The 18635-nt window shown below is 32.5% G+C and overlaps 1 protein-coding gene across 4 annotated transcripts in view; it reads right to left on the reverse strand.

Moving 5' to 3' along the window:
- LOC143053780 (oxysterol-binding protein-related protein 1-like) overlaps positions 1-18635 on the reverse strand; it is a 102452-nt gene that overhangs the window by 66569 nt on the left and 17248 nt on the right. For all 4 annotated transcript variants that reach the window (XR_012971445.1, XM_076226562.1, XM_076226560.1 and 1 more), the window contains exons 10-14: positions 16373-16436; positions 13714-13815; positions 11500-11622; positions 2418-2508; positions 1613-1719 (exon numbers count right to left, since the gene is read on the reverse strand). Coding sequence is in view for 3 of the 4 variants with exons in the window: in XM_076226562.1 (XP_076082677.1) it covers positions 1613-1719; positions 2418-2508; positions 11500-11622; positions 13714-13815; positions 16373-16436 (487 nt within the window). In the remaining variant the exon portion in view is untranslated. The remainder of the gene's footprint in view (positions 1-1612; positions 1720-2417; positions 2509-11499; positions 11623-13713; positions 13816-16372; positions 16437-18635) is intronic.

Raw genomic sequence — 18635 nt, forward strand, 5'->3', positions numbered from 1 at the left:
TCCTTCCTTAGTTACGCCTGACCAACTGTGGATTTGACAGCAACTTTTAGCCAATGAAAAAAATGGTTGCATCTAAATTGCATTAGAATTTTCTTTATTAATCTAACATGCATAGTTATTAAACTTCTCACAATTCATATCTGTATTAGGATTATCAGCACCTACTAAGACCAGGTTAAAGATTCATTTTTCTTGGTATTATAAGTACAATTTTGTGAGGTACTTCTGTTATAGTTAAGTTTACTCTCAATTTCCATTCATGTATTACATTTTGATGATACTTTCATTTATATACATATATGCTTATTTATCAATTATGGGCTTATGACAAGGACAATACCTTAAATATATGGACCCGTTCAGATTATATTGACTAAGGACAAAGTTGTTATGTGTGAAGTCATGACTTCAGAGTAATTTCATACCAGAATGGCATATATCGGGATCTTAATTCAGCAAGAATTTTAAGATTGACAGTTAATATACATATAAATAGAAACATAGCATCAATATATTTAAAAATTCATAAGGGTTCCGCGGAACCCAGTGTCTTGCCTACTTTTGCTGTTAATCACAGGCTCAACAAAAATGCGGAAAAAAGTCAATAAAATTATTCCTCTTGATACAATCTTTTGATTGTAAGAAGCTTCTGTCCAAGATTGTGGTAAAAATCCAGGATAGTTTATGAATCTAATAAATGTTTTAAATTTTTTAACTGCAGACTGTATGTTATGTTAACTGGAAGAAAAACTAAGTCCATTTATAAGTAAAATACAGATACACAGGTACAAAATTTTAACAAAATTGTGTTCTTGATACTAGCTTTTGATCACAAACAAGGTTCTGTCCAAGTTTTGTACAAATCCAAAATAGTATAAGAAAGTTATTAAAATTTTTAAAACTTTAACCACAGAGTGAATGTGTTGTTTTCTGGCAGAAATTCTAAGTCCATTTAAAAGTAAAATACAGAATAAATGGAATTTCATTTTTACAAAATTTACTTCTGGGTACTATCTTATGATCATAAACAAGCTTCTGTCCAAGTTTTGTAGAAATCCAGTATAGTTTAAGAGCGTTATTAAAATTTCAAAAACTTTAACCACAGAGTTAATATTTGTGGACGCTGCTGCTGACGACGACGACGGAATGTTGGATGGCTATGTCTCACTTTTTTGACTAAAGTTGAAGGCTCGACAAAAATAGAAACAAGGCTTTGGATATCTAAAATAACCTGTGATCTTAACATCAAATGATAACATTTATAATTCGTCTAAACATCAGTCCAACAATGTTAGATCTTTAAATTTGCGTGAGAAAATATTTTGTTCTTCCCTCGCCCAGATTCAAACATATGCTACTGAGATATCGTGGCACCTAATCACATTGCACTATGCTCGACATGCTAGACCACTTGACCACCTAGGCTCTTAAAATAGGGTTTTCGGTGACCGGGTGTTACCTTTCCATGTCAGTGTTAATTTAGCGTCGTAACACAGTACATGATATTTCAGGCATGAAGATGGTATTGTAACAGATCAGCTGAATTGTCTATTGTAAAGGATCCTACAAATGAATGAAAGTTGTAGTCACAGAAATATGTATATGGACTTACCTCTTCTTGTTGTTTGAACTGTGTCAGACATTGTTTCAGTGACACAGTCATTTCTTTAGATAAATTCATCACATCTTCTATTTGTTCCATCATTCCCACTAATCCAGCTGAAATACAAAATTTATATTATACAGAGTGAATACATAATATGTGGATGTGTTCTCATATGTATGTTTTACAAAAATTAGACGGTTTTAGCATATGAATAATTTACTGTGGATTCATTTATTTTCGTGGCCGGTGGGTATTAATTTTCGTGGATATTGAATTTCGTGGTTTTGCTGAAAGTCTGCATACAAGCCTATAGAAAATTTGTCATTCGTTGAAAATTTAATTTCGTGGTTCCCTAGTAGTCACAAAATCCATAAAAATTGGTATCCAACGAATATTAATGAAGCCACAGTAAGTTTAAACAGAATTAATACCAGACATACTAGGTTTTTTGTTCAATCATGACTTTCACCCAAAAAGATCGTTATTTTGCAATTTTGCATGCCTTTATGGTGACATTTACCAGATGAAAGGCTTGTCTGTATCCCTATTTCCTACACGTTTCAAGCACTTTCAAAATCATCATTCTGCAGGGTAGTTTAGATGTAATTTATGTTACGTAAGTATGTAATCTTGATTCCCATACGACTGAAGGGAGGATGTCAGTCTTATTACATTTTAATACACGCTGAAATGTCTCGCCTTCTTCACTAATCAATGATATTATGTTGATAGTCCTAAATATAATTTTGACAAATTCTACTAACTACCATATCTGGGAACTGGCGTATATTAAAAGATAGATTGACCTTACCTGAACTTGCTGAATTAGACTGCACATGAGCGGCCTCTTCAAACATTTTATTAATTTTCTTCTCTAACAAATTATGATGTGCTTCTGCTGTCTGTAATGTATAAATGACAAAATAGAGAAGGCTTTTTCTGAGTATTCATATTGTAAAATGAAAAAAATTGTGTACTAAACTGAAATTGTAATTAAAGATATACTGATTAGTTGATACAAAATGAGAAATATCAAATCGTTTAAAAAATCAAATACTTCTGTACCTCTCCTTTCTACTTTTTGGCCCTTAATATCTAAACTATTGGCCCCACAATCCCTTAAATGAATCCCAACCTTTTACTTGTGACATTGAACATTGTGGTACAATTTCAGAGCAATCAAAATACTTATATACAAGTTATTTTCCTGAAACTAGAAAAATGCTTGTTTTTGGCACCTTTTGGGCCCCTAATTCCTAAAAGTTTCCGACCATCATCCCCAAAATTGATACCAACCTTCCTTTTGTGGTATTGAACCTTCTTAAAAAATTTCATAGAGAACTATTCACTTAAGGGCATATCCAATAGTTTATTTTTTACGGTGAGAATTTTTTCCCGTAAAGATATTTCATTCTTCAATTGACAGAGAATAAAATTTTGCCAAAAAAAATATTTGTTGTCGATTTCGTTTTTGCAAAAAATACTACTGAAAATTGAACATTTTTGCAATTTTGAAGAAACAAACGTTTTATATTTAAAAAAAATAAATATGATTTTTTAATCAACATATGTGACAATATGATGGCTTAAAATGTATATATAAATATATATTATATATATTTATATTTATATTTAGGATTATATATTCTCAAAAATGTTTATTAAATTAAATAAAATTCAGGGGAATATCTATTAAGAAAAACATGACCTTGTAAAAGGTTATTCAATTGACCGCTACGTTGCATATTTACATGCAGTCGACCAGGTGGTGACATGTAGCAATTAGTTAAAACACGGGAAATATGTGTATTCTTTGACCATTAATCTCCAGGTTGGTCAAAACATGTCAATTAAAGTCAACTTAATAGATATTCATCCCTGTATCTTTTGATTTAAGACTATAATTGTCAAATTAATAGAAACCTTGACACTGTTTACATTCTGTATATAAACTTGTGTATTTTACGGTATAGAGGAGACCGTCCGTTATGGACACTGGTCCAGACCGGCTTGAATAAACTACTATTCCAAATAACCATGTGTTGTGTTACATGTGGTTATTTTTGGTTAACCGTGACCAAAGGATATTAAGGTAAAGTGACTTTTTATTTGATACTCTTTATTTTAATTTCTCAAAATGGCTGATAAAGAATTTAATTTTAGGTCTGTTTTTCAAAATTTAAAAACACAAGTTCAAAGTCTCATTCAAACGGTATTTAAAAACGGCATTAATTCGATTAAAAGCTTTGATGGTTCAAAATCAGACACATTAGGAATAGGTGTATCAGATGTGAGCACAATTGTTCATGATCCAGATGCTGATTAACTCATTAAAAAAAGGTTTTATTGAATAATGTTTTTTTTAAGCGAAAATGTAGATATTTATTTTTTTTTATGAATTAATGGTGAAGGTTTAATTTTTTTATTGGTATTTTTTTTATGTAATCATTAAAAGGGTGAAGGTACTTATAATAGGTATTTGATTGTTTTAGTCAATATAAAAGACTGGCAACTTTATTAGTATTTGGTAGTATAAGTCAATATAAAAGATTTGCGTACATATTGTAATGATATAATGAGAAGTTTTTATATGCTGTTTTTTAAAAGACAGAATAGATATTTAAATGAGAAAAGACAACACTTGAATATTAATATTTAAGAATTAAATAACAATAGGTAAAAATATTTTAAAGATGTTGGTTATATTTTAAAGTATTTAACTGCATGAATAATGATAATATTAAAACATTTAATATATCTTGATTTTGAATATAATAATTGAATTTTTTATTCATATTTTGAGCTGTTTTCTGAAGAGACAATCTGTAATTCTAGAATATACGCGCCTATATACATTGGTATAAGAAAGTTTCATAAGAACACTTTTGGCGACGGATTTAAGGGTATTTCTGCGATGTTATAATCATATGGTTGTTTAAATATGGTTGACGCAGTTTGGTAAGTGTGTAAGCACATTTGTTTAGAGAAACAAAATATTCTATGGTATTTAGAATCCAAACCTTTATTTTCGCACAGTTATTGTGGTATTTTTAAAGAATGGCAGACATATCTTCAGAAAATAGCACATGAATGATAAAAATTGATATAAAATATTGATTGAAATATAGGATCATTTATAGAGTACATAAATCTATACTAAGGGTTAAAAATGAAAATGTTTTCATAAGAAAACAATTTAGGATTTAAAATATGGAAATAAGTATCATATGATTAATCGTTGTAAACAATGACGCGATACATCTTCCGCAAATATTTTAATGTGATGCTGATTGAATTAAAAGCAAATTAGCAAACCAAGAAAAAAACGAGATAAAGGGTCATAAGGTCATCTATAACTTCCGGTTAAAGTGATATGACAAATGATAATAGTTCTAATAGATATAATTTAGAAAGTAGCCAAGACATGCCTGTTGACGAAATCAAAATACCGAAAGAAATATAAACGAAAATTCATAAGTCTGAAAGAAAGATCAATTAATGTTAAACTTTTTCTCAAACATTTCTTGTTATCTTTATAAAATGCACGACTAAAACGACGTAGACATATAGGCTTCGTAATGATTGTTTTTAAATGAATAGATGTGTATGTAAAATAATTATGTTTTGAATAATTATTCTAATTCTTGCTTCAGATTGATCGCTGAAAAATTGTTGATTGTTTAGAAATCCTATAAATATCAGTAATCTCTGAATCAAAGCTTTGTTTATGAAAAAGGAAGGAAAGTGTTGGTTGAATGTCAAACTTTATTTCGAACCTTTTCAGTATCTGCAAGAGAGAACTATTCAAGAAAAGGTTGTTTTGGGGGGTAAATTGATACACATTAGAAAACATTTAATTAAAAAAAAGATAACTTTTATATGGAAACCATTTCGTATTTTTTTTTTCGAGTTTTTATATTCTAGTTTTATATAAGTAAATATCATATTAATTTTATAAGTTTATTTGCCAAATTAAAGCAGTTAGAACTTGAGGACGACTTTGAACTATCAAATTTAGTAAATTCATTAATTCATTTTGTTGCTATATTTATAGGTATTTTGTTATTAATCTATTCTTAAGTTTAATAATAGGTGTTTAGCCAAGAGAATTTAGTAAAAGAGAGATTCAAATAGTCACACGATACCTTGGTGGCGATCAAGTGGTGTCAACTAATGTTGAGGGCGATGGTACTGCCTTCAGAGATGTTAAAATAGCTTCTGCACCATTATTGGAATCAACCACTAAGAACCATTATCCAGTACTCAATTTGTCAACCAATGAGTAGTAGCTATCAAGTAAATTGACTACAAAAAAATGATGATTGGACAAAACCACTGGATATTGGCTTTGATTATTGGACACAACGCAGACGATTAGATGTACATAAAACTATACGATCACATAACTTATATTGGTAGAGGGAATTGTTCTACAGCATCACAGGTAGATTTGCCTGTAATGTTTCAGCCGGTGATAACTGAGCAACCTAGTCAGGGACTCTGAATTAACAGAGTAGGTAAGCTAGGTCAGTTAGGAGTAAATCAACGACAGATGGTGGATCATATGCAGGTTGGATTTTCGCCGATGGATGGTGGATCATATGCAGGTTGGATTTTCGACGATGGATGGTGGATCACATGCAGGTTGGATTTTCGCCGATGGATGGTGGATCACATGCAGGTTGGATTTTCGCCGATGGATGGTGGATCACATGCAAGTTGGATCTTCGACGATGAATGGTGGATCACATGCAAGTTGGATTTTCGACGATGGATGGTGGATCACATGCAGGTCGGAGTAATTGCAGTACTTCTAAATGATGGGAATTGGCGTTGCAGATAAACAAAGGGATTGTTGGAGTTGACAACGACGATCAGAGGAGCAGTTCACTGGAGTCGGGGTTATGAAGACGGTCCGCAGTTAATGGTTGCGCCTTTTTCTGGAAATAAGAAGTTCCGATATTTGATGTTACGAACTTAGTTGAAATGATTTTGTTTATGAATACTTTTTGTTGTTTTTAGGGAAATTGCGAGCATTCATATTGTCACCGATTTTAACTAAAATATAAAATTATATTTCTTAAGAAAGGGAGGAATGTGACAATATGATGGCTTAAAATGTATATATAAATATATATTATATATATTTATATTTATATTTAGGATTATATATTCTCAAAAATGTTTATTAAATTAAATAAAATTCAGGGGAATATCTATTAAGAAAAACATGACCTTGTAAAAGGTTATTCAATTGACCGCTACGTTGCATATTTACATGCAGTCGACCAGGTGGTGACATGTAGCAATTAGTTAAAACACGGGAAATATGTGTATTCTTTGACCATTAATCTCCAGGTTGGTCAAAACATGTCAATTAAAGTCAACTTAATAGATATTCATCCCTGTATCTTTTGATTTAAGACTATAATTGTCAAATTAATAGAAACCTTGACACTGTTTACATTCTGTATATAAACTTGTGTATTTTACGGTATAGAGGAGACCGTCCGTTATGGACACTGGTCCAGACCGGCTTGAATAAACTACTATTCCAAATAACCATGTGTTGTGTTACACATATACTTATATAATGGAGCTCAAATTGAAGCAAAATAGTTCAAGATGGTTAGAAAAATCTAACTCTACCATTTAAAGAATTAATTCTTACTCAAATAAAGCCAAAAACATTATGGTTACCCCCCAAAACGGCAAGAAATGAACATTTGAAATGCACATTTTAGATTTTTTTAAATATTTCTAACGGTGTCGATTTGACCAAAGTAAGATATGTTATTCTTTGAAAAAAATGGAACGTCATAACGTTTTGAAAAATATTTGTCACCATACTCGTTTTTGAGAAAAATCGAGTAATATAATAACGTTTACTCAATCCCTTCCGTAAGCCTCACAAATTGCGCCAAAAATTAAGACGTTTCGGGACGTAACGTTATATTTCCCCGCGAATTTTTCAAAGGCAGTGCGACGGTGTGGAAGACAAATGTATTTTTACACTGTGACTTTGTTGGATAGTTGTCTCGATAGCATATCGCATCTTCTTATTTATAATGGACAAGTATCTGTACGAGCTAATAATTCAGTTAGCTTTACTATTGTGTTTGTCAAAATTGTGAAACCCGGGTGTGAAACATGCAAACCATTAACCCGAATAACTCAGTCGTTATATTCCGCTGATCTACGATTACTACCTCGCAAGTAGGAGAGATCGATTACGGGGAGGGACTGAATTATTCGGGTTAGCAAACCATGGAATTACAAACTACTAAAATAGTCCCTGGCTCTGGTATACGGTATTTCTTCCCTCTTTTAAAACAAACGAATTACACGTTAGAAATCCGTTTCTGTGTGTCGGTCTAGTACAAAGCAGAGTTAATTTTCATTTTATATTTACATTTGATGTTTTTGTTCTGATTATTCATTTTATATGCCACTTGACATTCGTCATCCATAATCATTATTTATTTTATCGTTACTTTACAAAGAAGTGTTTTTCTTACACTGATTTATATCACACTGTCTATATAATTTCACATATCGAAATCAATAAAGAGCACTTGAAATTTTGAAACCAAACACTTGACCGTCTAAAATCTCACCGACTCCGTATTTTATATTCATGTTGCAGTTTTTGTTTTTTTTTCTTTACAGGCTTCTAGCTATAGCAAAAATCTGTATGTTGATTCTTAGTGTTTTGAATTATATGTGTCGTTGGGTTGCTGTCGTATTAATGTATACCTTAAACATTTTTTTTTTCGTAAAAAAAGGATTGATTGGGTATAGAAATATTCACATCTCTGGACTGCTCCCGTCCGACAGTTACGTGTATATATTTGCTAAAATTGGGTGCGGCCGTTTAGCTGCTCGGATGTATAAATTTACAGCCTCGTTTAGTTGAAATAAAAATGTCGTAATATCAGATGCATAGAGTAAGGAAGGAGAGTTTTGCGCTATCTATACGTTAAAATACCATCTAAATAAATGGTTGAAGGGATATACGAACTTCGAATAAAATATCTAAATGACAACAAAGGTCACATGAATCTTCAAATAAGTCGCATCTGTTGCGCCTTTTGCAGTTGTAGATGAAAAAAATACGTTGATTAACAAAGCAGATCAGTAAGACATTAACTTGAGAATAAACGAAACGGCCGAAAAATGTTGAATGTTATTATAAATTGTGGCCATTTTTGTCGTGTGTTTTTGCTTTTATGACATATTTACAATATATAAGTAAATGAAATTGACACAGTAATTTTTCCACCTAAACGAGCCTGACTGTCGTGGTTTTACGCTTCAAAATATGAGTTATTGCATATATACACAATGGAAATTGTTTTCTGTTCTACTGCCCTCTACATAGTTTGGCTGCATACAATGTAACCACTGATGTAGACTACTATATTATTATTGATTATTCAAACAAATGAATTCAAAGAGAAAGATGCGGAAAGAAATTCTAAAATTTTCGTTTAGAAATAAGATATAAAATAAAAATAAAATACCAAAACTGGAATACTCTTTGAGACAATTGTAAGTTGAGAACTAATGATTATGCATCACTATATGAAACTGATGAATTGATTGATCCTGTGCTCCAGTGGCAAATATATCACGCATATTTACGACGAGGCGAGAGTAGATCTGAAGTAAATGATTGATACATTATCAAGATATACAGAGTGTACTAGCGGTAAAACGTATGCAGTACTAGATAAAGTTGAATAATGATCAAAATCTTGAGTTAAGCTATTAGCCCCTTTTTTTCCCTATCCTGTTATGGACCCGCTGACTTAAGAGGGCGTGTCTAATTATTCAAGACCTACACTGGTTTTTTTTGTGTTAAACTATATTAGTTTCCTCATACATAAGTAAACACCAACATTGTCAGATATTTTCCACTTGTATGTCAGTGTATATATTACAATGTTTTCCTATTTCAATATTTTTTTATTACTGTGTCATCTTTTGTTTTACATTGTTTATCGGTTAAAGGTCGTATTCATTTAAAGAGCTACTATATAATTATATATTAGCACTTCAAAGCAAAGCTAGATGCATGATCTTTCTCAAGTAAGTAAGTAAGTAAGTAAGTAATTTTTATTGGTTTAAAATCCAAAATTACAGGATTGATACTAAGACAATACAAATTTGTTATACACAAACATTGCATTATACTGCAAGAATAAATCATTACGCATTTGCTGTCGTTGTTTTCTACTGTATTGAAGATAATTTTAATAAAACGGAAACTTAAGTGAGTATGGTCTAGTAAAGATTAAGATAATTGCAGTTCTTTTATGATAGACCAAAAGGACAAAGATATCTTTTAAGTTTTGAGATCTAGTTCTGTTATTATTCTGTAGGAGTTTTTTGCGGATTCCCGCCGTGCCCTTTTCTTTGAGGAAAGAAACTGCCCTTTCCAGACGGCCACTATGACGTCGTTTAAATACCGTGAAATTACGGGAAACAATAGACGACGGTTATGTTTGTTATTACCTCCCCTGAAACTGTTGGATATGCCCTTAAACTAAAGTTATTGTCTGGAAACCAATGTGTCTTTGGACGACGATGACGACAACATAATACCATTATACAAAAAAAAAAAAAATTTGCAGGTCGTATAAAAAGGTAGTGATCAGTCTTGAAAGATTAAGATATCAAGTCAGTCCCATAAGGTTTTGATTACCTAAAACACTGGCCTTCTTCAGTTTCTTTTCCCCCTCCTTAACTACATGGTATTTCTGAAGAAGGCCAGTGGCTGAATTGTCTTAAGTAATGGTTTATTACTACATTAATACTATATATGTTCTCTATTGGAATTTTTTTAACCAGTAAATTATTGTTTTTAACAAACACTTCAAGAAAATTGATCTGAAAAATGAGTCTTCAATAGATCTGATGGAGATGAGTTTACCTTGAATGAGTCTTCAATAGATCTGATGGAGATGAGTTTACCTTGAATGAGTCTTCAATAGATCTGATGGAGATGAGTTTACCTTGAATGAGTCTTCAATAGATCTGATGGAGATGAGTTTACCTTGAATGAGTCTTCAATAGATCTGATGGAGATGAGTTTACCTTGAATGAGTCTTCAATAGATCTGATGGAGATGAGTTTACCTTGAATGAGTCTTCAATAGATCTGATGGAGATGAGTTTACCTTGAATGAGTCTTCAATAGATCTGATGGCGATGAGTTTACCTTGAATGAGTCTTCAATAGATCTGATGGAGATGAGTTTACCTTGAATGAGTCTTCAATAGATCTGATGGAGATGAGTTTACCTTGAATGAGTCTTCAATAGATCTGATGGAGATGAGTTTACCTTGAATGAGTCTTCAATAGATCTGATGGAGATGAGTTTACCTTGAATGAGTCTTCAATAGATCTGATGGAGATGAGTTTACCTTGAATGAGTCTTCAATAGATCTGATGGAGATGAGTTTACCTTGAATGAGTCTTCAATAGATCTGATGGAGATGAGTTTACCTTGAATGAGTTTACCTTGAATGAGTCTTCAATAGATCTGATGGAGATGAGTTTACCTTGAATGAGTCTTCAATAGATCTGATGGAGATGAGTTTACCTTGAATGAGTCTTCAATAGATCTGATGGAGATGAGTTTACCTTGAATGAGTCTTCAATAGATCTGATGGAGATGAGTTTACCTTGAATGAGTCTTCAATAGATCTGATGGAGATGAGTTTACCTTGAATGAGTCTTCAATAGATCTGATGGAGATGAGTTTACCTTGAATGAGTCTTCAATAGATCTGATGGAGATGAGTTTACCTTGAATGAGTCTTCAATAGATCTGATGGAGATGAGTTTACCTTGAATGAGTCTTCAATAGATCTGATGGAGATGAGTTTACCTTGAATGAGTCTTCAATAGATCTGATGGAGATGATCTCTTCGTTGTTACCATCTAGTTGTTTACCCTGTGACGTGTAGTGGGTACTAAATGTGATATGCTCTTTTAGAATGTTGAACAGCTTCTATAACACAAATAATAAGAATTTGCAAAATAAGAATCTTTTATTTTTTCCATGGTTAAGTTCCCTTTAAATGTAGGATTTGTTTTGCCCCTTTTTTCATTAAAAAGTAATCCCTATTGCTGGTGAGATTCACCCACTATGGCCCCCAAAGTGTTGCTGATGAGATTCACCCAATATGGCCCCCAAAGTGTTGCTGATGAGATTCACCCACTATGGCCCCCAAAGTGTTAAAGACAACAATTTAATACTTAAGCTTAGCTGTGAAAATTCATTCTAAAGAAGAGTATATGAATATGGAATGCTTGAAATTATGAAGTTTATTCAGATTTCTATATGAAATTGTTGACTTATTCCCTTTGAACTCATAGAGGAATGGACAGCACAGCAGATTGTTTATCATATGCAAAGGCCATTCCAAAATTCATGGGGCAGGTAAGACACTTTTTAGACCCCAACCTGTTAACACCAATTATATAGAAGTACTGGTGGGAACTGAATGTACAGATGGCAGAGGGAACTCAAATTAAACATTGGGTGCTATAAACAGTTTCGTATAAAAAACTAGGGGTTATTCCCCGACTAAAAATAACCATGGAGGGAAACCCCTGTTTATTTACTCAATTGGCGAAAAAGTATCATGTTTTTTGTATTTGATTGTAAAAATTAGTTAATTAGCTTTCAATTAAAACAGGTTGAATGATTGAAATAATTTTAAAAATTATATTAACTTTACATGTTTTGAGGGGAGACAACACTGTAAACATCCTGTTTTTTTGGCAGTGAAAATTGAAAACTTATTTGCAGCCACTGTAGCTCTTTTCGGAGCAGGAAACCGTACCCTGAAACAAGATTTTTTTGAAAGACCAGGTAAAAACCTACAAATTTCATACAGTTTTGATTATGTAAAATGTGCATGGATCATGTCTTCATGGGTGTGCACATGACCTGGTTTCAAGTTTTTTATGTTCAAATTAGACCTTTTTTCCCCCATGTTCATTGGATGGAATATCTTTAATCTATTAAAAGTACACATTATTTTTATTTCATTATAAACTAGAGAACATTCTGATTCCAGTGATATCTAGTTTTATACAAGTATCTTTATTAATCAGTCCACCACTAAGGGTCACTTATGCATGGTCCCTCAAAATGTGACGTCATAGAAAAAAACTGTTGATTGCACCCATTGCACTGTATTAAGCATTGAAAGGCAGTACCATTAAATGTACTCCCATGATTGTAGTTGGATCAAAGGAAGATAACTCCATTTATAAATGTTACAATGCCATCATTGGTATTTTTTAGAACAGATACTAGATTCAGTGCACCATGTCAATTTATGTAATTTTATTGACAAGTATAGCTCATATACATATCAGTTTTCAACTTAAAAATATACTGTATTATTGTGTGCATTTATTATTGTGATTTTGTAATTTTAAACTAAAATGCGATTTTAATTATTGCGATATTCAGAAAAATCCTGTTTGATTTATATAAAAAATTCAAATGCAAGTTTAAATTATTGCGACTATAACACTATCACATTTTTCGCAATAATAAAAACATTGTAATAATTTCTGAATTTACAGGATTTCATTGGTAAATCCTTTGAATTGTTATTGGATAGAATGTATAAAATGTTGTGTACATTGAACTATATTTTTCAAGCAACTGAAGTTTTGATGACATGAATGCAGCTTTACTTTATTTTCAATTTTTTATAAAATGCTTAGGAGCCTGTTATTCAGTGGTTGTTGTTTGTAGCTGTGTTACTCATTTATTTTTTGTTTATTATTATGTACATACAATAGGCCATTAGTTTCCGTTCTACATTTGTGATTTCAGGAACTTTTATAGCTGACTGTAGGGTTTGAGCATTGCTATTTGTTGACAGACGTACAGTGACCTATAGTTGTTAATTTCTGTGTATTTTGGTTTCTTGTGGGGAGCTGTCTCCTTGGGAAATACCACATCTTCTTTTTTATATTTACAGATTATTAGTTAAGGTACATCCAATACACTCACTACAATCAATTTTGGAACAGATATAAGCCTACAGATCTGGATCGAGATTCATGTCTGACTCACCTGTTTGACAACAAGATCCAGTTCTTTAGGAGGAAAACTAAATGTATGTCTAGTACCGTCTGAATAATGGATAACAAACTCACTGGGTTCAGATTCTCTTCCCTACAATTACAAAGTATAAGTAACAGAAAACCTTTCTAGTACTAACCAGAGAACAAGAGGCTGTCACAACGACAGCAAACCGGATTTATTAACAGTGTTCCAGCTAGGTTTTCAAAAGGGCAGGGTGCCAATCCTGAAAAAGGGCATTTAACGCGCGATATGATAATATGAAAAGGGCATATTTTAATAAAAGATGTTAATCAAACATTTGTGTTTATTCGTTGAATCACAGGTTATACAAGAACAACATCTTTAGCCCATATAGAACTCTATCTTTCTACTTTTAAGGCTGAAAAACTTGTCAAGCAGCTTGTCACACAAGTTTTTTTATCATTGCTTGGCACAGTTGAACTTTATATGCAGTATGTTTTGAAAGGAGATCTGTTTCATACTGTTTCTATGGTCTACCACATTTTACCAGTTTCACCTTTCTACCCCTGCTGTGCTTGATGGCAATACAGCACAAAACAGCTGTGCTCAGTAAATTCACAATTTTAGGATATAAAGCAACAGTGAAAAATAGTATCAAAAATAAAGAATACAGAAAAAGATGACCAAGGCACCCTACCAACACTGCTACTAAGACCCTCTTTAACTTTTCCCATAACTCAAAATAAATACCTAAACATATATATTCTTAAGCAAGAAGTATGGAGACACATTTTAGAATATGTAAATGGGTTACTCAATGCTAGGAAAAAAATCAGATTGAGTTATCTTTCTTTATTCGGGTGTGCTCCTTCTTTGGAGGATTATAAACAGTACGTAAATATGATGTAAATATGATCACAATATGGCGCGGACCGATTTTGTTATTTTCGTATCAAAAATGAAGGCAGTCAATGACAAATACGTCTGAATTTTCTGTTTATTTTACAGAAAACAAGTAAAACAATGTCTTCAACGAGTTTATAATGGTTTTCCAACTTTCTGTCATTACGTTTCTTCCATGAAACTACGGTAAACATCGCAAATTGTGCCCAAGTTGTTGTAAGCACATTTCTTCAAAGATAATTGCCGACTGACCGATTCTATTTGAACGAATTAATGTTGATGATCATTAATGACCCATCCGATAAACGGATTACCTATAACAACAGATTATGACACCAGTTGTAACCATTGATTAGCTTGGAGTGGTAAACAAAGTCATAATCTTTTCCCCAGGTAAAATTTAGTAATTAGCGTATCATATCAATACGCAAATTAATATGCAATCGATCTTCAAAAAAGGCAGGGCGCCCTGGAAACTGTAAAAAGGGCACAGGGCGCCACTCGGAAAAGGGCGGGCGCCGCGCCCTCTGAAAACGGCCTAGCTGGAACACTGATTAACATTTTTTTGTATCCTGCCAATATCACAAGAACCATAACTGATGAACGATAAAAGTCAAAATCGTCATTATTGAACTTGACCTCCATTTTGTCATCAGTAACAACATATTAAAATTTGGGAAGCTTTGGTTGAACAGTTCATTAAGATCATTCTAAGGTTCAAAGTAAACAGATCTTGTAACAGTGATAACCTTACAATTGATGTTCTAAATGGACAGCAAGAAAAAAGTGAGACCTGAAAAGACAGATATTTTGATGAAAAAGGGGTGACTGTATGTGCCTATTTGAATTATATACAATCATTAGAACACACAAAATTAGGGGATAACTGAAATATTGAATTCTATAACCTTTGCCTTTCATACTTAAATTTTTATATCATGTTTTATGATTAAATTCTGTAAGCTAGGATTTGCTCCTAATTGAAGGTTGTATGGTGACCTATAGTTGTTAAGTTCTATAAGCTAGGATTTGCCCATAATTGAAGGTTGTATGGGGACCTATGGTTGTTAAGTTCTGTAAGCTAGGATTTGCCCATAATTGAAGGTTGTATGGGGACCTATGGTTGTTAAGTTCTGTAAGCTAGGATTTGCCCATAATTGAAGGTTGTATGGGGACCTATGGTTGTTAAGTTCTGTAAGCTAGGATTTGCCCATAATTGAAGGTTGTATGGGGACCTATGGTTGTTAAGTTCTGTAAGCTAGGATTTGCCCATAATTGAAGGTTGTATGGGGACCTATGGTTGTTAAGTTCTGTAAGCTAGGATTTGCCCATAATTGAAGGTTGTATGGGGACCTATGGTTGTTAAGTTCTGTAAGCTAGGATTTGCCCATAATTGAAGGTTGTATGGGGACCTATGGTTGTTAAGTTCTATAAGCTAGGATTTGCCCATAATTGAAGGTTGTATGGGGACCTATGGTTGTTAACTTCTATGTCATTTGGTCTCTGATGGAGAGTTGTCTCAATGGCAACCAGACTACATCTTCTTGCTTAAACATGAAGTATAATTCAAAATTGTTTTTACAATCTTATGATACTTGCTGCATTTCCTTGTAGGAGTTAGGTGTGGGTATTTGGTGTGGTTTATTGCACTGTGAAATATTTCCTGTAATATTATTTCCACATGTTCAGAAGGTAAATAAGAAGTTTTCAATGATTGTAGAGTGAATCATTTTATATCTATATTTCATGAATTTTTAATGATGTTATGAGTAAATAAACATACCAGTACAGTAGCATTATCTAAATACTTCATTCCTTTTCTCTTTACTCCACTACTGGCGTCTCCCCTACAAATACACAAAATATCATCAAGATGATCTCCCCTATAAGTACACAACTGTTATCAAGGTTGCCTCTCCTACAAATACTGTAAATTTAGAAATTATTGCGAAGAATGTGACTGGATTGGTATCGCAATAATAAGAACTTGCGTTCTGATAACTGAAACACAGATGGGTGCGCATTTTTTTTTAAATTGCAATAAATCAACTTGCATTTTTATCCGTTCTTGAAAAATCGCAATGATATATGCAAGCAATTATTTCTGAATTTACAGTAAACAAATTATTATCAAAATTATCTCCAATACAAATTACACTGTTGTCAAGACTCTCTCCCCTACAAGTACACAAACTCTTGTCAAAGTTATCTCCCCTACAAATAAACAACTGATTATCAAAATATTCTCCTTAAAAATAAACAAATGCTTTTCAAAATTTTCTTCCCTACAAATAAACAAATTCTTATCAAGATTGTCTCCCCTACAAATACACAAATTATCATTGAGATTGTCTCCCTTACAAATAAACTAACACTAGTCAAAACTATCTCCTCTTCAAATACACAAATCATTATCAAGATTATCTCCCCTACAGATATACAAATTATTTTAAAGGTTGTCTTCTCTACAAATATACAAACTCTTTGTCAAAAATATCTCCCCTACAAATAAACATATTATCATCCAGATTGTCTCCCCTACAAATAAACAAATTATCGTCCAGATTGTCTCCCCATCAAATACACAAATTGTTATAAAGGTTGCCTCCCCTACAAATAAACAAATTATCATCCAGATTGTCTCCCCTACAAATACACAAATTGTTATAAAGGTTGTCTCCCCTACAAATACACAAACTATTATTAAGATTGTCCCCCCTACAAATACACAAATTATTTTTAAGATTGTCCCCCCTACAAATACACAAATTATTATAAAAGTTGTCTCCCCTACAAATCAACAAACACGTGTCAAAATTATCTCCCTTATAAAAACACAAACTGTTATCAACATTGTCTCCCGTACAAATACACAAATTATTATTAAGATTGTCTCCCTTACAAATAAACAAATTATTATCAAGATTGTTTCCCCTACAAATTCACAAATCAAGATCAAAATTATCTCCCTAACAAATACACAAATAATAATCCAGATTGTCTCCCCTTCAAATGTACAAATTAGGCCCGAGACCACAATTAATTCCTCTATCAGTTCTTTATAACGTTTTGTCTCATAAAAAAAAATTGAACTGTTCTTTTTGGCAGATCTTTTGTGTGTGTAATGTACAGTACAAGTCAAAAATATGTCCAAGTTTCAGAAACATTGCATGTTTACAACTTACAAATTTAGCCAATACACATCCATACCCCTATGGACAAGTCAAGAGATGTTCCGAAAACTGTAAATATCACCTTTTTGCACCTGACCTAATCACTCTTTTCATATCAAAATCAGTTAAAATAAAACATCTAAAAAATTATTTCACCTCTCTTCTTTCATTTCCACCTTATAAAAGCTAAGAAATGTTTGAGAAAAGGAAAGAAAAAAATTTAAGAAGAAATACACTTAAATTAAAGGGAACTATATTCGTGAACAACGAAAAGCGGGGTCATTAATTGTGGTCTTGGGCCATTATTATCAAAATTATTTCCCCTTTAAATAAACAAATTATCAAAAATTGTATCCTCTACAAGGACATAAACTCTTTAACAAAATTGTTGCAACATTTCTAACTGAAAGCATGATGTGAAAAAATCATCAGATACAGTGAAACTTCTCTAAACCGGTCCCTCTTAATACCGGTTCTCCCTTCATACCGGCCAAAACCGCAAGTCCCGGCCGGCGTGTATGTAAATAAACGGTCATGTAACCTTATAAAACCGGCCACCCCTTTAAACCGGATACCGGCCGTTATTTGTGTATTTGTGTAATCAAAATCAATAAAATATCACCTCATAAAACCGGCCTTCTCATTTGTAATCATTAGTCCATATATTATATTGTTATATAAACAAACAAGTTAATCCGGTCAATTAGACACCTGCATGGCCACTGAGTAGTGTTCACCTGTCAATGTCAAATCAATATCCCAAAAAAATTATCGGTTGAGAGATTTTGATCTTCACCCACGCTAATCAATGATGATAGTTAATTGTCATTAAATGTTTTAGCTTTCAAATTCATTAAACCGGCCACCCCTGAA

This window comes from Mytilus galloprovincialis, chromosome 12 (genome assembly GCF_965363235.1).
Source record: "Mytilus galloprovincialis chromosome 12, xbMytGall1.hap1.1, whole genome shotgun sequence".
NCBI lineage: Eukaryota > Metazoa > Mollusca > Bivalvia > Mytilida > Mytilidae > Mytilus > Mytilus galloprovincialis.